Genomic DNA, 24,797 nt, shown 5'->3' with positions numbered 1-24,797 from the left:
AGTGACCTATATCTCATGCACGTGCGCCAAGAGCCCACATTAACCTCTCCATCCGACCAGACATCAGCACAGCATGGGAATCAACGGGCTAGATAATCAAGCGCAGCCGTCCAGCGGAGGGTCCCGGACGGAGGAGCCAGATTCTCAGACGGAGCAAAGAGAGGCTCCCCAAGAAGCAGACCGGAGCAAGGCTGACCAGGCGGCAGGCAGCGAGTGTAAAATCGTGCAGGAGGACAGCACCGTGCAGCTGATCGAGGCCGGGAGCAAGCCGCCCCTCTCCCCGGCTTCTACATCTGAAGCGGTTGTCCAGGTGGAAGAGCATGGCCACGGACCCGCATTCGTCCCACCAGAAGGAGGTTTCGGCTGGCTGGTGGTTTTTGCAGCAACCTGGTGCAATGGGTCGATCTTCGGCATTCAAAACTCTTTCGGCATCCTGCATATGATGCTGATGAAGGAGCATGTAGACCCAGACGACCAGACGTCTCAGTTCAAAGTGGGTGAGTACCAGACGCTCTGCTGAGGCGAGTCTGAGGAGGAGATGAAAAAATATATCAACTGGTGGATAGAAGTACATTTGTCTTGGATGCATGCTTGATTACAATTAGCCTACCCATAGGCAAAGTTTAATAGTATAGTATGCTGTATAGGTTACTATGTACATTTCATCACATGCATCTATGCCTCTAAAAAAGATGTGGGTCAGCTCAGAGTTAAGTGATCAATAACTTAAAGTGGCACACTAAACAGTGTTATATTACTTATGTGCCAATTGCCAATACATGTAAAGTATGAATATTGTTTTTGTATAGTTAAGTCTTGATGCATTCTAAAATGCTCCTAATCTTGTTTGAGTTGGTCAATCTTGTTTGAGTTGGTCAACTGCATGTTTTGGAGAGCACTATCAATCACATCAATCATTAACAGGCATTTAACTAGCCAACTATCTACTAGCTATCCATTCATCAACACCAGTGTTATTTAACTACATTAACTCGCTGCTAATCCATTTCTGTTAGTCACAAAAGTCTCTTTGATAAAGTCGTTGCCCCCAAAAGTTAAAAGTGATAGAAATATACCATAAACTTTTGAACTATACTTGACAAGTGTGACCCAACAAACTTTCTAACTTGTAAAAACTTTGTTCTCAGGTTTTTTGCACCCCTAAATATTCCACAGAATACATTTCTTATTCGTTTTTTTCACTGTTTGAACTTTGCAGTTAAAAGACATGAGACTGAGCGACATCACATGACAATAATTCTATGCTAAAATTAAGACAGACATAAATGCCACATAGTATAATAATAGTAAAAACCTTTTGATAATTTAATCCCATGAATTTATATTCATGGTGTCGCAATAAAGCTGTTGTTAACCACTTATTCTGTGTTCAAATAAGGCCAACATTTACCACTCTGTCTCTCTGCGTGCTTCAGTTTTAACATTTTGTTTAGATTATAGCCCAAGCTTTCGGTGAATGCTCTCTAAACATACTACGTAGGGCAAACTTGAAGTACGATACAGCTGTATACTGTCTTATAATCTCTTATGTTAAGTTCAGTCTTGTTTTATGCAGAAAGAAACCTCCCTTCATCAATAACTAGGGATGTAACAATAACCTCAACTCACGATATAATTCACAATTTTAAATTCACCATACAATTTTCTCACGATTTTTTCAACAGAATGAAATGACTGAAGTTTATTCCTTTATTTATATAAACTGTGCAGAACAGCATATGTGTACTTTTATCAAAAGTCAACTGAAATAGTAATTTATCTTAAAGTGTGTGTGTGTGTGTGTGTGTGTGTGTGTGTGTGTGTGTGTGTGTGTGTGTGTGTGTGTGTGTGTGTGTGTGTGTGTGTGTGGGACAGAATTTTGGACATAGGACCTCATTTCCAAGTTAGCCAGTATGTTATTTATCAGTTTTTAACACTTTTCATCCAGTCCTTCCAGTTGCAGAGTTCACTGGTGCTAGGCTAACGCAAGTCAACAGTATCTGCTAGCCTGCCACTAAAAACAGTCTTACCCACTCCACAGTACACCCGAGGCAAATAAATTATAACGCCAGACTATCAATATAAATGTCTGTGTTGATAGAATAATGTTAGAAATAAAACCATCCTTGCATCTCAATGATTGCATTACATTTTGAGTGACTAGTTTCACAGCAGCGGCAGAATTTTACTTTGCTCCAGTTAGTAGTACTGCGCCGAAAAGTAAAAAGAGAAGTGCACTACAGTCGGGACACCTAGTAGTAGTCTAGTACAGTGGTATTGAAGCATTGGATTGGAAACTAATGACTTGGCAACATGGTGATTCAGTGTGCATTTAGAAATTGTAAAAAATAAACCAAACAGATGGGCACCACAAAGTTTCTACAAAACCGACAAAAAGAAGAAACACTAGATTGCAAATGGGTATTTTACAAAAACATTGAATGCAACACAAACTTACGGAGCCATACTAAACGCCACACTAGTCCCATCTCTGTTGTTTACAGTGGCAGTAGTCTTGCTTTGCCAGACCTTCCTCCACAGCGCTGCGGAGGAGGGTCTAGCTAGTCCTGTGGTAGAAAAACGTGCTCTGGTTAATTGGCATTTCTTTAAACCAATCACAATCCTAATGGGCGGTGCTAAGAACCAGGCAGAGCCATGGTGCCGCTGCAAAATAGCCTCGGGAAGGAACTTGTTTTGGTGGAACGTGTACGTTCCAAAATTGTTTTAGTCGTGCAACAGAAAACTCAGATTGGACAGATAGTCTAGCTAGCTGTCTGGATTTACCCTGCAGAGATCTGAGGAGCGGTTAACCATAGTCCTCATAAATCAGGTAAAAGACATCTGTCCGAAAAGAGTTAAATCCGGCGGAATTTCCAGCGGCAATGGAGCAATCCCGGAAGTGGAACGACGTGGATGTAGACTACAGCGGCTGTGTCTACGCTGTCTCAAAGCTAGTCACAAGCTAGTGTCTTCTGTCTTTAGCTGCAGACTGCTGAACGTCCCGATGAAATACAAACACACCGTTCAGCTGTCAGCATTTAAACCGCGTTTAAGCCAGCTAATGTTAATAGCTTACGGTAGGCTAACGTTACCTGCTAGTGTGACGCCCTAGGCTGTTTAAAAATTGCATCGCAATTCTTTTTTTTTATCTCAACCGGTTTTAATCTTTAACAAGGTCAAGATGTTGGAAGGGATTACTGCTCTAAGACTGTTTCCTGGAACAGGTTTAACCATTTCTCATCAGCACAAAAAACAGTTACTGAGGAAAAAAACAAAAAAACATAAAGTGAAAACCAAAGGCTCCAGGCATAATTCGACTCATTTGAGTTGTTTACGTAAGAACAGGTTGGATGGCATTTTGTCATTTCTAATTTATGTGACGGAAATTAGTGTCTGGGGACAGCGCGACAAGGCATCACATTACTTTCAGGTTCTGGTGATAGAGAGCCTGAGAACGTGTTGGGCCTGAACACAGATACCAAGCCAGATGTCTTCAACAGAAGACATTTGCTATCAATGTGTTTCCATCCAATTACCCCCTGTTCTTTTTTTTGGCTTGTGTGGAATTCATCACCAGACGTTCCTTGGATTTTATTCTTGGTTGCTCTCATATGTGAAAGGAAAAGGCTAACAGGCTTACCTTTTACCCCCAGCAAAAGAAGAAAACAGTAGGTTACAGTTTAACAACAATATTCACACAGTGGTAAAGGCTCCTTTTGAACAGCTATCCAGTCAGAAAACAGTCAGTAAAAGTTCTAATCACGTATAGAAGATTTTCAAACATGTTAAGTGCTTCCCAAGCAACAAACTATAGGACCATAAGGAGAGGATGATTTATTCTCAGTATTCTCTATTATACTGGGTATTTATTAAGCCTTAAGGGGTAAACAAGAAATTTTCCAAATAGCTCAAGAGTTTCAAGGTGGGGGATCAGGCCAACTTTTTTTTAAGTAAAAGAAGGTAATGACTGAGCGGGTTATGAGTTGCAGACGGTGTTGGTTTACTTAATGATTACAGCATGGCTCGGTCAGGTTTTATTCCTGTTTTGGTCACATACACAAAAATGCTGACATGTCAAGACCTTCCAACAAACCATTCTTTTAAAATTAAGGGACGCTATATAAATATGATTACAAACTAGGACTGTACATGAAATATGAAGAAAAGTACAAGATAATCAAGTGATCATTTTTTTATTGACAGTTGAAATGATTTCCATCTATCAATAGTGTGAAACATATCAGTCAGAAGACTATGATAAGAAAAAAACAGAGGCTCATTCAAGTAAATAATGTCCGATTTGTATAAAGCAGAAAAAGTTACTAAGCAATATCAATTTCGGTGTCTTGTTCAAAGACATAAAGGCAAGAGTGATACTGCAACAAAGGCTCCATTAGTATTGCTGCTCCATCACCTTAACTAAGGCTCAAGTGGGCAGACAATACATCTTACTGACAGCGACATTTAGCAGTTAAGAGAGTTTTTTTTTTTTATAAAATGTTGAAAAGACACTGATAACATATTCTTGACACAGGCTTTCAACAACATAAGTGAAAGGAAAAATGAAAAGATATCAGAAGGCATACAACCACCTCTGCGCCACACTTACACATTGATACACACTAAATTGTATACAGTATTTCAGAAAAGCTCAGAGTGACTGCAGTAATATTTGAGTAACAATGGTAAGATAAAAGTAAAACTAGTCTGAGATTGGGATGTGTTCAGATGTCACAGTTGTGTGTTTTATCATGTCACTGTCCTCCTGTGTAACCTTGTTCTGTGTTTGGCTTGGCAATCACTATGAGGGTTAAATCAATATCACTTTAAAACAGTTTTTGTATTGAAGCTACAGATAAACAGTATTTAAAGTGTTTATTCTCAGGGGATTAGTGTCTATACTGGACTTGTATTGATGTAAGGGTGGAAAAGCCTGTACAACAGCAATTCAGAACATTATGGGACATTAAAACTTAATAAAATTCATACAGAATTAGCAGTTCTTATGTCCCATTATATCCATTCAGTGCTGGGGTGCCCTTTGGCCTTCAATTAAATAAGATAAAGTTGCGTCTCAATACTGTATTTCTTTAATTGTGGTCAGAATGTAATCTTTCATCATATCAGTGGTCATTTCTTAACTCAAAGTCTCAACTTGGTAAAGAGAATATTACGGCCAGGATTCAAACAGGTGTCCGTGCTGTCACAAACAAACTCCTCCCATCATTGGCTGTATTGTAGCTCCGCTGCCCCAGATTTCACCAGCACATCCAGGGCAGCTTTAAATCCCAGTTTGGCAGATCAGGGTGTACTGTAAAAATATTTTGCATTCCAGAGGGAAGGGGAAAGGGTTCAAGTCGGATCAGAGCTCCAAATACTCATAAACAGGTACAGATGATCAGAAACAGGCGTGGGACGGTTTTTGTTGAATGTGGTTTTCTTTTAACCTCAATAAATGAATGCATTTATTTATAGACTGTTTTCTAGCAGGTTATAGGTAATAGTTACTTAAAAAGAAAGCAAACTCTCTCGCCTTTTCACAACTAGATGCAAGCGTTTGTGGGAAATATGGTCTTAACTTTGAGAAACACAATCCCACCAGCATGAAATAGAGGCTGCCAGTTGTAAGTTAGTGTTAAGATGTTTTATGGTTCTGCGGAGGCTCCACGCAGAGCTTTCGCCGTAGCCTACGTAAGTGGCTTGATGTTTATACTTGTGCACTGGTGTGTGAGTCGAGCCGGTGTGTGTGCGTGTGTGTGTGTGGAGTGGGTGATAGACGGAGGGAGAAGTGAGAGAGTGATGGCGATTAGCTTCGGAGCGAGTAGCGACTCTAGAGTCATAGTGAGGGAAACAAAGTGTCTCCCCTGCTAAGTCTTTAGCAGGAAAATTGAACCCTCTCCTTGATTTCATGTTGTTTATGGAGAAGAAGAACCAGGAAATGCCGGCGGGGGGGGGGGGAATGCAACGCTACCAAGCCACGGCTGAGCGCCGTGCGTCGCTGCGACGTCTGGTTAAATTTTTCGAGAGGTGCGCGTCAGGCCACGCCGTAGGCTCCGGCGTAGACGCAGAGGGGTCTGCGTGGGTACGCTGTCGATTCGATGCAGAAGCATAAAACAGCCTTTACAGTAGCACTACAGATCGTGCATCCGGAGTGAAGTCTGAGAGCCGAGTTGGGCTGCTTCATGTGTACATACATATATATCCATACACCCCCCAACATTATTATTATTATTATTATTATTATTATTATTATTATTATTAGTGTCAACGCAAGCAGTTTGGAGAGCAGTAATTATTGGTAGCTTGGAGGACGATATGAAAATTATGTAGCCTAAACTAAACTACTGTATGCTAATTAACCAGTTAGGTAAGGTTAAGCTGCAGTAGCAGCTTAAGTAGAACTACTTTGTTGAAAGTATGAGGAACTCTAATGACACAAAGTAAATATTTCTTATTTTATTTCTACTTTTTCTTTTTGCCACTTGCAATCAGCTACCAGCTACCTTCTGAATGAGCTTGTTTTGCATTCATGTGTTTTTAATGACAGAATCTCTAAAAATGAAGCTTCTATCCTTGCTGCGTGCTCATAAATGTTACAACCAGAGTTTTTTTTTAATCCTGGGCTCTATATTGTAACTGTGGTGTTGAGGTAATCGTTTCATCACAGCTACGTAAATACCGGTACACACTTGTGGGAGGACCTGAATGACATCAAGTAGAAAAGGTGGTTTGTTTGGCATGCAGGGTTTTTATGAAGATATTTAACTAATAAAGGACCAGTTTCAGCTTTGTACTGACACATCGCACTGATCAGTCAAAGTAGACACCCCTTCAAATCAAACACACACACACACACACACACACACACACACACACACACACACACACACACACACACACACACCGTTTGTCTTATCCTGTTAGATATACACTGAATCATCTTATGTCGACTGGGTAAATGTCTCTTTCTCTTGAACAGATGGTTCTTATAGAGACTCTCGCTGTCAGATTGCATCCATCACGTAAATAAGCTTGTTAAGCCTTCTCATCACCACACACACACACACACACACACACACACACACACACACACACACACACACACACACACACACACACACACACACACACACACACACACACACACACACACACACACACACACACACACACACACACACACACACACACACACGTTTTCATTTTGCTTCCCTGTCCCTCGCTGTGTCCTTTTTCCTTTTGGTTGGAAGTGTTCAGACCTAATCGTCTATAATGAGTACACTCCACTCAGTCTATTCACAGATCTTTTGCTTGTGCCAGGGCTGGGGGACATGAGCTTTAGAGGTAGGGGTTGGCCAGCAAAGAGGGGAGAGAGTGGAGGAATGAGACATCTCTCTGTTGCTTTGTTAGCCTCTGATTGTAGGTTGGACCTTGTATGTTGTAGACAATGTGCTTAGGTTTTGACACAGTAACATGGAGTGCACTTTCAAACAGGGACTGCAATCATCGTCTCCAGTGGTTCAGTCAAGAAAGCCTATGGATGTGGGCTTCAGTGAAGTAATTGTGTAATTTGCGTTCATTTATAGTACTGCTTGTACTTGCATGTTGCCACGGTTGCCACACCGCCTCCAGTTATACACTTTTCTTGTTCTGAAGTATTTTATTGTGAAGCAGCATAAATAATTGTGTGGACAGTGAAAGGAGTACATTGTGGAAGACTAATTCTTGATCCTAGTGTAGTAGGCATCAACAGTACTGTCTGTTCTCTTGTCTTTCTGTTGTTTTTTTCACATTACTCTATACCACTGCTCTTCAACCTGGGGGTCGCCCGAGCTTCACAGGGGGGTCCCAAGGCCTACTTGTTTTTAAGGGGTGTAAGATTTTTAAATATATAGTTGGCCTTTATCTCAGCATTTCATTCGTTATTTGGATTATTATGTTAAGGGCACAGTGAAGACCTGAACACAAGCTATATTCACAGAGCCTTCCTTCTCTTCTTAACAGCCTCGTCCTGCATTAGAAAAGTACGCAGTTCAAACAACCAGACCTAATAGAACAATGGCAGAGTGTCAGGGAAAAGAAAACACAGGATTTTGATCTTTTGAAGTGGGGTACTTATTCATAGTCTGTATAATTCTTTTTTACTGAGGTAGATGCCATTTCCTGTATTCTGGTGCCTTTTAATTAAGCAATTGCTTTGTTGTTCTGATGTCTGTCTTTCTTTTTTCTGCTATTATGGTTGGCTTGGCTGGCTGAACACACACACACACACACACACACACACACACACACACACACACACACACACACACACACACACACACACACACACACACACACACACACACACACACACACACACACACAACAATGTTGCTAGTCAGTGAGAATAACGATAATGAAGAGCTGCTAACACTGGTTGATTTGATGTTAACGTTACGGTAGCTAGCTAGCTAGCCTAGTAAAAACATCAGACAACTGTTAGAACAACATAGTGTAATTGTAAATGCAATTCAGTGCTGCAAAAAGACTACATGATGCCTTTAAAAGCAACAGGCGAACAAATGATGAACATTCACTTAAATACCAGCTTGTTTAGTGACAGTATGTGAGCATACAGCAGACCCACCAAATATGATATGATGCTTTGTTTACCTTGCTGTGTCGCGGGAGTGCACTGTGCAGCATGCTCGAGTAATAAAAACACGGAATGGAGTTTAATTTATATGGACTCTGATGAGCCAAGTGGAGCAGCAGCGTGGAAGTCAAAGCTGTAGCTACAACACGGAACAGAGTTTAATTTATTAGGACTTTCCTCAAGTGGAATGGATTTGACTGACGGTGCTCTGAAAAGTGAACAGACAGATTTACAGACTGAATTAGAGACTGTTAATGTGATGGTTCAGAGTAATTCACCCTAGGGTCCTTTGCACCATGACCTCGAGCCAAACACCCCCCCAGAAGCTTTTTTCACCTGGGTCTAACATTGGGAGAGTTAGCGTAAAGTAGCGTTATCAGCTGAATAGCTTAGCGCATCATTTACAAGATACGTTTGTATCTTGTAAATGACCCCCCGAAATGATACCATACGTCTACAAGTAGTACAAATAGGTTATGCTCTCATAAAACGATGGATTGGAAAGTTTGTAAGTACACCAGAAGTTTATGAACACTTGCCTGCTCTCTTCAGCTCTCTGTTGCTGTTGCTGCTGCTGCTGCTGCTGCTGCTGCTGCTGCTGCTACCTGCAGTTAGACGAGTGCTTAGGGCCGTCTTACAAATTACTACACCGAAAAGTGTTACAACAAAAATATTTATTAATTCAATGATTAAATAAGGTAATGTCTCCAAACTTACCTCAATTATTACTTGTCTCCTGCTAGTTATACTACAGCACTTACTTTAAAAAAAAGTTAAATTAATAAATATTTTTGTTGCATCTCTTTTTTTTGGTGTTGTAATTTGTATACGGCCCTAAGCACTCGTCTTACAGCAGCAACAACAGCAGAGAGCAGAAGCCAGCAGGCAAGTGTTATTTACATAAAATTCTGGTGTACTTACAAACTTTCCAATCCATCGTTTTATGAGAGCATAACCTATTTGTACTACTTGTAGACGTTTGGTATAATTTCGGGCATTATTGGTGGGGTAATTTACGAGATACAAATGTGGGTCCGTTAGCCCCGCGCTAAGCTATTCAGCTGATAACGCTACTCTACGCTAACTCTCCCAATGTTGGACCCAGGTGAAAAAAGCTTCTGGGGGGGTGTTTGGCTCGAAGTCATGGTGCAAAGGACCTTAGGGTGAAATTACTCCGAACCATCACTTTAAAGTGTGGGTCCAATATCATTGGTCTTAAAAAGTGTATATGTTGTCTCTTCATTAACTGCTGAAAGTCTGACCCAAACAGTGCCCATCCACAACAGTTAATCGCTTTACTTCCGTGTTGGTACTCTGGTCTGTTTCTCCAAACTTTGGATGTGCCGACTGCCATCTACTGTTGTTGGTAATACACTGACTATGGATAAGTACCTCATACAACACCACTTCAAAATATTCAAACTATTCCTTTAAGGAAAAAGGTTGTTAACCACTGCTCTACTGTCATTTTGTGATCCTGTTTCCCTGTAATAATATATCCAAACAGGGATAACCTTAAAGGAGTCAGGACAGTCATAGTTTCAGTAATGTGACATATTTCCTTGGTTTTTGTTTTGATAAAATTTAAGTTTTTGTCATTTTTTTGTGTTCAACCATGGTGGCAGTCACTGCTCAGTTTAACCACCCAGTTATTTCGTTAGATAGAGAGTATAATGCCCTACTCTACAATCAATCATTTAACATGTACCCATAACTGCAGTGAAGTAACCTACCAAGTAGGGCTGTGCAATTAATCGAAATTTAATCGTGATTATGATTTCGGCTCCCAATGATCACAAAAATAAAATAATCGAGAAAAACTATTATTTTGCTCATTACGTTTTACAAGTAAAACTCATATTTTCTCTTGTGTTCTGAATGAAAAAATAAAGTTGAAATAGGAAATGTATTAAGGCAAATTTCACAGTTGTATGTGTTTTTTTTTTTTATGTTGATTTATTTAACTTTTTCCACTGTTTTTTTAAGTTCAATAATTGCAACATCTTACCAGAAGTCAACGAGTAATCGTGTTAAATTACCGTGATTTCAATATTGACCGAAATAATCGTGATTCTATTTTTTCCCATAATCAAGCAGCCCTACTACCAAGTGCAGACCCACCTAGAGCCAAAACTAAGTAGTACTGTCGAAGCATATGCTACTAAAGATGGAAAATAGAGTAGTTATCAAGACGCATAGGACCAGACTGACCAACTTGATCGACTGTAAAACATTTTAAGGATGAAGCGCTAAGAGAGCGTGCAATGATGCTGGCGAAAAAAGCAAACATAGAGCAGCATATGCAGATGGGAGACCCAACAGTGGGTGGTTGAGAATGACAGATTTAACATCCTGTGATCCTTCCAGATAAACCATCTGGACATGTGGTAATGGACAAAGGACAGAACGTGGTGCTGGTAATAGATTGAGCTGTCTTAAGTGACAACATCAATAAGAAGGAATATGAGAAGCTGGGGAAAAAACAGTGATGGCAAAAGTGATCTCAATATTAGAAGCACGCAAGGCCGTGGACATTAATTTCTGCGATTCCAGGCAACAAAGGCAACCCAAACTAAACTCAACCCGATTCTGTCAGGAGTTTTGGGCTGAGCACATTTTTTGGGTGATTAACTTTTAGGACTATGTACATATGTCATTAAATTTCCAGGTTAGGCTATATGTTTTATTTCTGACTGTGTGCTATGTGGCTTTGCATACACAGTTGAGGCTGCATGCTATTCTCATGGATCATCTTCACCACTATAGTCAGCGGATTCATTTAATGACTACTATGGCCTTTCCCTGAGAGCCACCATCAAGCCCTATATGTATGCAGATGTGCTGTCATGTACACAGTACAGTATCCCTACCTGGAGAGATTATTGGCCAAAGCCAGCACTCCCAAAACACAAAGGGAGCATTCTAATGTTGTTTTGAGGGGCTTTTCATCTTATTTCCATATGGGAAAGCCATATGTTCGCACTTCAGGGCAAATTTGGTGCAAGAGCTAAACAGAACAAATGTGTAGTACAGCATAACATACACTTTTGCTCAACATTGTTGCTTCATGATCAGTTATGGAAGATTTTAGGGTTCAGTATATTTTAAAGCTGCTATAATCAATATTTTCATATAAAGTAGAGAATCGCACCAGCCACAACAGCAAATCGGGCCAGGGGTGTAGAGTGTGTGTGTAGGGGGCTTCCCTACTTCCCTACTTCCCTACTTCCCTACTTCCTACCCCCCAACTTCTGGCACCCTTGCTTGGACCACACTCGTCTTCAATCTCAGCCTTCGTTTTCATCTCAACTACACACCTGTAAAGCTTTGTACGGTGCATTCGCGGTGACAAAATCTGTCCGAAGACAGACAGAGTTTAGTTAGTTTGTGCGGTGTGTCCCACACTGTTGCCACGGGTCAGCCTTCGTCGGCCTTTGAATTGGCGTCGGACGCGGTCAGCCGTTGGCTGAACTGCCAATCCATCTGATCGCCCACCCAGCTCCCACCGCAGACAGAATTCTTTGCAGAGAGAACGGATGACAGGCCGGGAAATGGACAGTCTGGTTAGCCATCTCCCAGTGTCTGCTGTCATCCTGAGGGTAAGGAAGCAGAGAAACCATAGACTCTGTTCGGTTCCGCTGCTGCTGAATCGAGCAGACGCTGTTTGTTGTGGGCATCATAGCAGCGTTTGTATCTGTTCCCTTTTTGAAAGTCAAATAGATTACAGCCGCTTGCTGGTATAGAGAGTTATTTCCTCTCACGTAGGAGCAGAACGTATGTGGTACTTAGCCGTCGGCTGTAGTCTCTGCGGTGTGTTCCAGTGCTCTGCAGTTCCCCTCAGCTTGACGGTGCATTTAGCATATCTCAGCTCATTGTTTTGGTTTTACGATATGTGACTTTAATGTTTTGATTCACTCTCATCAGTATCATTTTCAGCCACAGCAGGCAGCTGTTTTTAGCAAAAAAGCTCTAAGAACCTACTGTACGATACCTGCTTAGCACCAAGCGGTACACAGGCAAAGTTAGTGACTAGCAAAGGAACAAAATAACACATTTAGCAGCTAAAGAGCCAGATATTTCCCTCAGATGGAGACCAAAACAGATTGCTACGGAGAGGTGTGGGGTTAGAGGGTCAATCTGACAAGCACTAAGTTTGAAGCATACCGAAGTTCCAAACTGAGAGTTATCTGATCCGTGTTCAGTCCTTGTTTTGTCAATTCAAAACAATCCACCCAACCTGTGTGGCGATGGCGTTTCTTTGCTTGCCTGTCTGACTGTCTATTCTTGATAACGTAATTATCCTAACATCCAGAGACCACTGAAGTTGTATTAAAGTTTAGTTTACTTGCAAGTAGAATCAGTTTACAGTACTCACAGCACAAGTACAGAAAGTAACGTAAGCCTCAAACAGTAGCTTATTTATGTGTGAAATGCAATCATAACAGAATTTGATGTCGTCAATTGTCTATCTTGTCAGTTTAGATGTTTTTTCCTCTATCTGGTCAGACTCGATGGCGTCCTCTTTATCTGGTTAGAGAGATGCATGTTCTATCCTCGAGCCCCAGACAACATAGCCAATGACTCCATGTTGTCTTGTGGGAACAAGTAGTGTTATATTTTCTTACTATGCAAATAGTTTAATTTAACAGAGAGAGAGAAGAATAGTAATCACTCTAATATTATTCTATGCAAGCAGTTTAATAAATAACAAGAGGGAAAGTATGTATCATCATTTCCCTAACACTGGAGATGGAGGAGAGCAGAATGGATTAGCTAGAGCAACGTTTGCCATGTTATGCTAGAATTAGCATACACCTCGTGGTCCCTCACCCTTGAGCCCTCGGTGTGAAAAAAGTACTAGTGTTACAATATGGTGCAATTGTAATGCTAAGGTGCTTATGGGAAGCCAAACACAAACTCCTTATTAAGTAAAGAGGATTAATCTGATCGCCTGCAACTTTGCCATTGATTTCCATCTCAATAGTATATATTTGTCTGTATGGAGTTTCAGTTGAAATGGGTTGGAAGGCCAATATAAAACAACCATTTGAAATTCAATATAGCATTTAGCCTACTTTACTGTTGTACCTACTGATATCCACTTCTGTTTGTGTGTGTGTGTATGTATATATATATATATATATATATATATATATATATATATATAAAATAGGTATCAGTTGTATGCCTTGTGATGTGGTTTTTACAAGACCAATGAATAGTTTTTTTGTGAATGTTGCACCTCGAGATGACACTTGAAATATTTTGTAGGGAAAGTTACAAAAGGGTGGGAGTTCATGCTAAATAGTAAAATTGCCCCTGTCTTGTTCCATTTGGATAAAAAAACTATAGGAAGGCTAGGGTGCAGTCCCACCCTTAGCTATACAAAATATGACTTGGTAGTGTACACTGTGTACCACATGTGTAAATGTATAGTACTGAATGTCTAGGTCAACCTCCACAACAAAGACGTTGTACGTGTAGAGAGCTGTAAAGCTCATGTTTCACACTGAAGTCAGAGTGTCGGTGTGTGTGTGTGTGTGTGTGTGTGTGTGTGTGTGTGTGTGTGTGTGTGTGTGTGTGTGTGTGTGTGTGTGTGTGTGTGTGTGTGTGTGTGTGTGTGTGTGTGTGTGTGTGTGTGTGTGTGTGTGGAAGTAGGTAAATCAGTCCATTCACCTGTTTATCTGCCGCTCTGGTCTCATTCCTATTGAGCTGTTGGATCAGTGACTACGTTTACAAGCTGTCAATTTTCGGGTTATGGTCGGGTTAAGGTCACTATTCGGGTTTCTGAAACATTCGGAATGACCCGTTTACATGCGTGAGCAGAGAGAGTTACTCCTGTATACGTGGAATTTGTAATCAATTGGCGATATCCCGACGTAAACGGCGCACGGTTAAGCGTGTCTGGACGTAGCCCTACGGACAACCTTTAGACGCCAATAACTTTTCGGTCACCTTCTTATAAATCTCACTATCTCGGTACTTTCTGCCGTCAACAAAAGACATTATATTCATGGTTTTCACCACACTAATAAAGAAATTGGTTTCCTCCTCGCTCCAAAAGTGTGGTGCTGTGCTGCGTCTCGCCCATGGGTCTCGCCATGTTTACCTCTACTTCTTGTTTACTTCCGGTATACTGCGCGCAGGTTTTCTGCATACACACATATATATATATATATATATATATATATATATATATATATATTATAGTATATAATTATTATTATAACTATGTTTTCTGGTGCATACAAGAAGTTCCTCTACTCAAAAGACCAAGATTCCTTGCGCGAATAGAACATGCGCAGAACACAAATCAATGTTCCTTTTGATGGGGATATGCCGATACGCGTTTACATGACCAAAATTTCGGGTTAGAAAAGGGGCAACCCAGGTAGCATATTCGGGTTTTTGCCGGTGTTTACATGGCCGTGCGCGACCGGGTTATTGCTAATATTCCGGTTTTGAACGGGTTATTGGCTGCATGTAAACGTAGTCAGTGTGGCCTACAGCCCAGACACCACGTTAGACATTAAATCTACCTTTGCTCCCTGGGGGAGACTCGACCCAGACATTTGTTTGTTTGCACTTCAGGGTACGCAGGGTCTCTGTTGGATCATTATGGCTCGTTATATTTTAACACTGGATGGACAAACCACAGGCTGGTCTGTCCACTTTTTTTGATCTGATAAGATTATTTTTTGGGCATTTGTAGGCCTTTATATGGGTATGACAGCTTAGACTTGAAAGGGGAGAGAGAAGGGGAATGACCTGCAGCAAAGGGCCACAGGTCAGAGTCGAACCTGTGGCCGCTGCGTCGAGGAGTAAACCTCTATATATGGGCGCCCGCTCTACCAGGTGAGCTAACCAGGGGCCCCTGATAAGATTTCTCATGGTGCCTTTTATCATCATGAGAAATCTTATAGAGTGTGTCTGATGTTTGTACATGGTGCAAGGAAAGACAATTCAAAGCACAGTTAGATACATTTATATTAATAGCAAATCACATCAGATAAGGGTGGCAGAGAGAGAGAGACAATTCCAAGAAAAACTAGTGCATACAAAGGCTTTTAGTTTTTCAAAGCTTCTGCAAATATTACATTTTCATGAAATCAAGGTATTAATGCTGTCTGAGTCAAGAAATGCCTACAATGCAATGAGAGATTTAATACAAAGCACTTGTTTACCTTTGACTGTGGCTTCCTTTGAGATCACAGAGGGAAATTCTCCAGCTGCTTGTGGGAACTGTAGAAACTGTTGAGAGATTACACATGACAAAATAAGCCAGTGTATTGTTTTCATGCAGGAAAGGCAATACATTTCTTTTCATTATTATTATTTTTTTTTTTACTGTATGTCAGTTGTATTGCCTACTTGTATCCTGTATATCAATACCATATTTTTTTTTACAGCACACATTTCATGTTACATAAACTTTGGTGTACAAATGAGTATAATATTTAGTTACTTAGTTATATTTCAGTTGAACATACCGGGTTTCCACCTTTCTGATAATGAATTCTCTCTTCTCTCCACTTTCTCTCCAGCATGGGTTGGGGCCCTGGCCATGGGCATGATCTTCTTCTGTTCACCGGTGGTCAGCATGTTCACAGACCGCTTCGGCTGTAGGAAGACAGCTGTCAGCGGGGCAGTGGTGGCTTTTATAGGGCTGCTCAGTACATCCTTTGCAAAGTAAGCTACTGTACATTTATTATTAAAGACATCACTTGCCCTAGACCCAGTTTGTGCCTCTGATGTATTACCATTAGAGGATTAGATCATGAGATTTCTTCACTACAGCTGAATAATGAGGTGCAAAATCGGAATCATGCAACCTCCATACGATTTGAGTTAGGAATACTCAAGTCTTTGCCGTGTTCCACCCATGTTCCACTTTCTTACACTAGTTTTACACTCATAGCAGGTGCACAAAGCAAGAGAGAAAACAAGAAGAACATTAAGATACAACAATAAAAAAGCAATTCTACCAATTTAACAGATTGTTAGGTAGACGTCTCAACTCTTTTTATTCAAATCTGAAATGAACAGCCAGATTTACAGTTCTTACACTTTTTATTTGACTGCAAGCCTTTTACTAAACGAGTCTAACCATTTTTTCAGCTTGTTTATATTGTATAATCAAGTCAAGTAAAAATGTGTATACAGCTCAATATCATAAATTTGTTTCACGGGGCTTTCCAATGTGTTCAGCATACAACACCCTCTATCCCATGACCCTCAGTTTATAAATGAATTAATGTTAAAGAAAAACAAATGGTCTTTGTTCTATTGCAGCTCCTTGAGCCTTCGCTATTTCACATATGGGATACTGTTCGGCTGTGGCTCCTCATTCGCCTTCCAGCCCTCGTTGGTCATCCTCGGCCACTACTTCCGCCAGCGCCTGGGCCTGGCCAACGGTGTGGTGACGGCCGGTGCCAGCCTCTTCTCCATGGGCCTCCCGGTTTTTCTCAACAAGGTAGTGGAACCCCTGGGCCTCAGCAGGACCTTCCAGATCCTCAGCCTCTTCATGCTGGTCCAGGCCCTGCTGGCGCTGATGTTCAAACCTTTACTCCCTGCTGGAGGAGGCATGGGACCCCCAGGCATGGGTCCTGGCCCTGCCAAACCCCAAACCCAGCCAGGGTCCACCGCTCAGGAGGGGAGCAGGTGGAGCAGGGTCCTGGATGGGGTCAAGAAGTACTTCAACCTGCGTGTGTTTCACATCGTGACATACCGGGTGTGGGCGTTTGGAGTAGCCACAGCTGTACTGGGCTATTTCGTGCCATATGTCCATCTGGTAAGAACAATAATGGGCCAGCTTGTAGTCAAATTATAAGTACACACGTGTATTTGCTCCTACCCTGAATTGGGTTATGTTAAGTTAAAAGGGTACAATATTTTGAAAAAAAGTCAGTTAATCAGTGTGTCAGACACACGATTATCTGACTTTTTTTCAAAATATTGTGATTTATGTGAATTATGATTGACAGGCACCTAAGCTTGTTAAACGAGCGACCAAACAAACATTCTGGCGAAAAGTGCACCTCTAATGCCAGTTTGCAGGCTAGGTAAAATAACACTGTTTATTTTTTACCGTAAAAAAGGGAAAATGTGATTTTAAAGCACAGTAACTTTGCTTTTCATGATAATTGGAATCCAAAATTCATGGTATTTTAAAAAAATGTTGACATATGGTCGACTTTGGTGTGAAATGGTGAGATAGTGAAGGATGAGGATGATGTGTAAAGCTGCAGCGTGGAGCTGTGAAGTTGATCTCCCTCTATCCAGATGTCGGATGTTCCAGCTCCGGCCTCCCTCTGTCAGGCCTGTTGTTTCAGGCCCGGGGCCAGATGTAAACACAGCCCCGGTCTTTGTATTGGCTCGACCACCTCAGGAAACCTCTCCTGTATGGCCTCTCTGTATCCCTAAACATGCCTATCCTATGGTCATTATGAATGTAGAGCCCTTCAAAGCAGAGCAAATATTTCACAAGTTCAGAAAAGACTTCAGAGGGCGGTTAAATGTTTTGGATCTGATTTGGGGGTCCGGACTGAGGGGAGTGGGAGGGTCTGACTTATATGCGTTTGGTCTTCCTGTTCTGCTGTTCCGAAGTTCTGTGGATGAAGACATATTGTTATTGTTAGACATTTGCTTTGGGGTTATGGATGGACAGTTCCTCCACCCCACCAAGTGCACACCCATTTGCTTAGTTAATTTACTTAGGTATGGAGCACATAATGAGAAAGTTCACCAGCAGTTTGTGTGATATCTCATTTACTATTAGTAGCATCTGGTGAGTTTCTTGTGCAGCACAATCACATTTAACCAGCAAACACAGAGCCAAAGCTCACGCAGTACTATGTCTGTTTTTCTTTCCGTGTCTCAGATGAATTTTGTGAAGGAGCAGTTCAAGGGGACCCAGAAGGAATGGGTACTCCTGGTTTGCATAGGAGCTTCATCTGGGGTGGGACGCCTCGCTTTCGGGAAGCTCGGAGACCTCATTCCTGGTCTTCAAAAGATCTACATGCAGGTGAGGAAATGTCTGAAGGCATAACATGTGAAAACTCATGCAGTTAAAAGTAGTATGTGGGCCTGAAGCATTGTGTCAAGATTGAAACTAGCTACTGTAGATGTCTTATTTTTGGCCTGTTAGTAACATTATTTTAATTATATCTTTGTACCATTTTACAATTATTCAAAAGTAAGTCTAATTTCTGACTATTTCTAAGCTTTGTAAGCACTACGATATACATTCCTGTAGTATAATTACTCTCTAATACTAGGTTGTAATATAACGTGTTAATAGAGCTAACAATTAAAATTAAAAGCCTGTCCATCAACTTTAATCTGAAATGGAAGACTTGGGGTTAACTATTAACAGTTGTGTTTTAAGGCTCTTTTTTTCAGTCGCTGTTATTTGAACTTTCACTTAATTTTACTCAGCCCTCTGGCACACATATTATCACACTGAACCAAGGTTTGTTTAATGGTAGTCTATTAAAAGGGTTATATAGTGTCACTTGGTTGAGCATTATATATTTATTTTGATTTGCAAACAGAGAGACTTAGTATTTTGATGACCTTGCCAGGCTAATTTCACAAATGTGTATTAGGGCATAGTCACACAATCAACGTCTCCTCCATCTTGGCTCACTCAGAAAATTTCAGCCAGGGACATTCAACTAGGGTCAACCACAAGCACTGTGCTATCGTGTGAGGGTGTGACTTCTCCGGTTAAAGTTCACCAAAGTTACTTGTGAATTTGCTTTTCCACTGGAAGCAAGTATTGTATGGGATTATTTGCTCCATCTCTTGCACAAAATGGAAGTTAATGGGAGGCTGATAAGCGCCAATGTTGAACTCATGAACTCTGAGCTCAGTGTAATTCAACATTATTAGCTGACTGTTTAGATTCGTACAAACAGGCAGGCAGCTTTCAACTGCTGCTAACAACAACACGAAGCGCATACCTAAATTCGTCGCTCAGCCTATTAAACAGATGGTGTGGTTGAGATTTATTTAAATTCCTCAGCTTTGTATATCTTCATCTCCACATTAAGCTTTCAGATGCCCCTCTATGAATTTTAAATATGTAGGTGTTTACCAGGTCCTAACAGTAGTTTGACGGTGCAATCTGTCGCCAGAACAAAATGTTCACAATGAAGTCAAAAGGCCTGGAGGCTGTTCGCCATGATCAAGCACAACAAAGATAGAAACTAATCCAACTAAAAACAGTGTACAGTATAATCTCCCCTCACTTACTGTCAACAATGCTAATGTTGGTACTAAAACAATCAAACACTGGAAACAAGCAAACACTTACTGCAGCTGTGGCCTATGAAACAGGCAGCCATGTCCATTAGAAACAGAAATAATAGAGACACTGAATGTGTCTGTTTCAGGTGGTGTCCTTCATGGCTCTGGGCCTGATGTCCATGATGATCCCTCAGTGCTTGGCGTTCGAGGGGCTGGTGGTTGTGTGCGTGTTCCTGGGGCTGTGTGACGGCTGCTTCCTGACCATGATGGCTCCCATAGCGTTTGAGCTGGTCGGGCCCATGCAGGCTTCGCAGGCCATAGGCTACCTTCTAGGTCTCATGTCTCTTCCCATGACTGCGGGTCCACCCATCGCTGGTGAGAAGGAAAACATAGCACTGATTTATACAGTGCAATCCAGAACGAGATCGCAGTGATCTGGCTCCTTGCATTGACTTCAGGATGTTGGCAGTAAGAAGCTGACTGATCTTAACAGAGTAAAACAGAACGTGGGGAGTAAAAGGAGAGTAAGACAAATGCAGGGCAGGATAGATTGTTCAGCAGATTGTGTTTACTGTGGAGAGATTTGGGCTTGTGGCCAACTGCAGGCTGTCTCTAGGGAAAAGCACACACACAGAGTAATCTCTCAACTCAACTCCCCTTCTGTCCCCTCTACCTCCTCACTCTCTCCTCAGGCATCCTAGTACTCTCTCTTGCCAAGTCTTTAAGATCTGACACATATCCGTCCTGGAATGCTTTTACTACAAAACACGCAATTTGCTTTTGTGGGCTCAGCTCCCCGTACCAGAGGTTGTTATTAATGGTTTGAGATATTTGTCCAAATTACATTTTAAGCTGTATAAACAGATTCTCATTTAAAAACCGCAACAACCCAATGTCATCTCAGAACCAAGGGGGTAAGCGAGCGTTTGGCAAGCGTAGTTCATATGGCGCCATTTTGATGCTAACAAGCACTCACCCGCCGTTAGCATCCCATTGACTGCCATTCATTTTGACGTCACTTTGACAGCGAATAACTTTAAATCTGAAGCGTTTAAAGATTTTCTTTGTTCATTGTTTATTTCTAAAGAAACACGACAATGTATAAAAGGCTCCATTACCTTGTATCTCACGTTATGGCTCCGTAACAGACGGTTTTGTAAAAATAGGCTAACGATTGTGTCATAACCACGCAACTTACTGTCGCATAGTAGAGGAATTACCATATAGTACAGGAGAAGCTCACAGGCAGTTTCGACTTACATTAGCTGTTTAAGTTTAATTACTAATGTTTACTATCATTTTAGTTAGCAATAATTAGCCTGTGCCCATGTTATCTCCTTACATATACCTACACTCTCCGTCTCAGCAAGATTGGGAATGATTGAGATTTCTCTTGGCACAGCTACCAGAAGACTTACAACTTTCAGACAGGTTGCTCACGTCACATCTACGTCTTCAAGCTCAGTTGGAGGCTGCGCAGTAATGCTCAGCTCTCACCGGAAAAGTGCTTCAAATATCCTTCACTTGTCTCCATCCAGAGCAACTGGTCAATTTATTTAACTGTCTAAAAGTAATTTCTGTTTTAGATAACGTCTTTGGAGAAGCCTTGGAAATCAAATCCTAAAAGTTGTTCTACTTTAGTCAGTGACTACTACCCCATGCAGCGCATGTGGTGACTAACTAGCCAAATGATTGCACTTCTTGTCTCTACACACAAAGACCTGCATTAAGACATACAGTACAGCATAGTGGCATATGGTTTCAATTATACTTTTGACTTATCACAGATGCAGACATTACTTCCTGTAGTTAAACAAAACATGTAATTGACATTATGCAGACTATTATAATGCATAGTATACATTTTGTCTGGTATAAAAAGCCATACATTTAGTCTATCACCAAAACAAAGGCAGCTAAACTCCTCAAAGTCTGTGTGTGATTATCACGTGTTGTTCTGTACAGTCTGTACAAGAATGCATATGATCCGGTCAACAATGTGAGTGCACACCCCTCCTGCTCTCATGTCACAAGCTCAGCTGTAGATTAAACATGCAGCACTGTGTGTTGAACCGTCTGTACAGTTTGTTTGCCTTAGCTCACATGCAGATAAATATAGAATTTGGATATACGTACTGTAGACAGGGTGAGGTTTCAGTTTTAGCACAATCTCCTTATTGACCTCCACTGTTGAGATATGTTACAGATTTATTGTGGTCATATCTTGTGTTGCCACTTATTTTAACATTAGCAGGTTAAGACCCTTGAAAATGTCACTATATTCAGTTAATTCTGATTATGTCATGGTGTATTGACACACACTGGAGCACACTTCTACATAACTGCAGCAAAGTAAGACATTAAAGCACAAGATCAGGTCATCAAAAACAAGATTTTCAACTGGTGTCACTTCGCTCCTGTTTTGCTTTTTTGCTTTCTCTCCCATAGTTAGATGATACAAAACACTGGTGTGTGTGTGTGTGTGTGTGTGTGTGTGTGTGTGTGTGTGTGTGTGTGTGTGTGTGTGTGTGTGTGTGTGAGAGTGTGTGTGTGAGAGTGTGAGAGTATGGAGCTGGAGCCCTAGGGGATTATTAGCCTAGTTTAGCATTACAGTAAAGCCTGGAGGTGGTGGAAACCGCTAGCCTGGCTCAACCTTCAAAGGTTCAAAAAAGCAAGTGAGCGGAAGCATTTTTGGTCGAGTGCAGAGCGGATTTTTGAAAAAGGTGGCGCGTCACCATATCTCCAGCTCATTCTGCTCCAATTACACTCCGCTACTGCTCACACCATAAGTTTGAAGCATCCCAACCCGAACCCAGAAGTTTGTAACTTGAGAAAAAATAATTTCTAGTTGGAAAATGTGGATTTGGCTGCTCAGTTCTTTTGGATGCCAGGCTAGAGTTTAAGCTCAAATTAAAATACAACATAGTTTTTTTTTCCTTTTTTTGGAGGGAGTGGGGAGCGATTTGAGTGGATCAACAGCCCCCAGGCACAAGACTTTCAAGACGCCTGTTGCCATGTGTGGTGCCATCGTGTTGAGCCACTTCTCCCCCTAAAACAAATGGCCTTTTCTGTATTTCTTTTAGGTATGGGTTAAACCGTTTTTGAGCAGAACCAGGCTAGTTGTTTCCCCCTGCTTCCAGACTTGAAGCTAAGCTGGGCTAATTGCTGCATGGCTCCAGCTTGATACTGAACATACCTGATCATTGAGGACATAAGTGATTTTTTTGTTAGATGTTGTGTTTCAGTGATTTAAGACACGATAACGTGAACGGTGTCCCACTGCCTCCACTGCCCAGGTCTCCTACACGATTACTTTGGGAACTACACGGTGGCCTTCTCCCTGGCTGGGGTGCCTCCTATAGTGGGGGGTGTGGTGCTGTTCTTTGTTCCCCTGATACACCGCCGGCTCCAGGCAGCGGCGTCACCAGAGGAGACGTCCACAACTGCCCACATGCTGCCCACCGCCCCACCAGTGGGGGAGCCCAAGAGCTGCTCCAATGGAGACATCCTGCCTGGCTATACTGACGTAGAGACACACATCTGAGTCGCACTGAACAAAGGTTACATATATTTATACACATCAAGCATAGATCACTAGGAAGTATAAAAAGCACACATATTTCTTCTTCTTTTACGTCACTCCTCTTTTTGCTTGTTTTCCAGGGATTCAGCCTACCAGCACCTTTTTCTTCATCCTTAGATTTCCCTCCTCTCAACCATGGACTTCCTGCTGGCTGACCTTTAACCCTCTCACCCTCCTGGACTCTCATGGGCTGTTTGTTATTTTCATGTGGAGAGAAATTGAAAAGGGCGCTCTGGCTACAAGCCACAGAGGGGACAAAAGAAGGCCTGTCAGCGTAGGATGATGGGAATGTATATGGAGGATAAGCACAACACAGTCTCAACAAGGATTGTTTAATCAGTGGGGACTCTGTAGTAACAAATACCTCCAAGAGGAAAGAAATGAAGAGATTTTAACCGACCGCATTAATTTTGCTACTTTGAAAAGAAATACAATGCTTTGTTTCTAGATTCATATAAACAGATTGAGATAAGAGGCATTTAAGAATTGGTGAAGGGATAAATTCACACTTTCTTTATGTAGCACCTCATGCATCTACATTTCTTAACACAATGCATTTTATTTAGTTTGTGTAGCTTGGGTGATTTGCTTTATTCTCTTCTGCTGTTTTCTGCTGTGACAGATAGAAGAGAAACCTGTTAAAGGTCCCATGACATGGTGCTCTTTGGATGCTTTTATATAGGCCTTAGTGGTCCCCTAATACTGTATCTGAAGTCTCTTTCCCGAAATTCAGCCTTGGTGAAGAATTACAGCCACTAGAGCCAGTCCCACAATGAGCTTTCCTTAGGATGTGCCATTTCTGTGTCTGTAACTATTGAGGAGGAGGGGGGTTTGGCCTTGACCAACTGCCACTTTGCTCATTCGAAAGCCATGATGTCTCTCTCTCTCTCATGGGTGGGCCAAATTCTCTGGGCGGGCAAAGCAGAGAAAGGGGAGGTAACCTTGCTCCTTATGACCTCATAAGGAGCAAGATTCCAGATCGGCCCATCTGAGCTTTCATTTTCTCAAAGGCAGAGAAGGATACCCAGGGCTCGGTTTACACCTATCGCCATTTCTAGCCACTGGGGGACCATAGGCAGGCTGGGGCGACGCATATTAATGTTAAAAAACCTCATAAAGTGAAATTTTCATGCCATGGGACCTTTTTAATGTAAATGTCACAAGAGGATCAGCCACCAGCCACAATCACCTCATCTCAACCACACACTGTACTCACACCCAGGGTCCAAAATACTTCAGCGAAAGGACTTCAACTCCTCTACCAGCCTGGCTGCATGGGAGACAGATGCTTGATTGTGGCTGCTGTTGATTCCAACTGATTCATAT

The 24,797-nt window shown here is 41.6% G+C and overlaps 1 protein-coding gene and 1 long non-coding RNA gene across 2 annotated transcripts; one reads left to right on the top strand and one right to left on the bottom strand.

The window, feature by feature from the left end:
* Positions 1-39: 39 nt before the first annotated feature.
* On the top strand, positions 40-24,217 carry slc16a2 (solute carrier family 16 member 2). The gene is made up of 7 exons (XM_039814009.1): positions 40-497; positions 16,183-16,327; positions 16,931-17,429; positions 18,519-18,662; positions 20,035-20,263; positions 23,185-23,448; positions 23,552-24,217. The coding sequence occupies exons 1-6, from the start codon at positions 74-76 to the stop codon at positions 23,430-23,432; spliced, it is 1,689 nt and encodes a 562-aa protein (XP_039669943.1). The 5' UTR covers positions 40-73; the 3' UTR covers positions 23,433-23,448; positions 23,552-24,217.
* LOC120567160 lies at positions 17,458-20,086 on the bottom strand. Its single transcript, XR_005640528.1, has 2 exons — positions 19,956-20,086; positions 17,458-18,246 (listed from the first exon to the last, which is right to left on the bottom strand). It is a non-coding gene; the product is annotated as an uncharacterized LOC120567160 (long non-coding RNA).
* Positions 24,218-24,797: the final 580 nt, after the last annotated feature.

The sequence above is a fragment of the Perca fluviatilis genome, chromosome 10 (assembly GCF_010015445.1).
Source record: "Perca fluviatilis chromosome 10, GENO_Pfluv_1.0, whole genome shotgun sequence".
NCBI classification, from domain to species: Eukaryota; Metazoa; Chordata; class Actinopteri; order Perciformes; family Percidae; genus Perca; species Perca fluviatilis.
The sequence above is the reverse complement of the archived record's forward strand: the minus strand, read 5'-3'. Positions and strand labels throughout refer to the sequence as shown.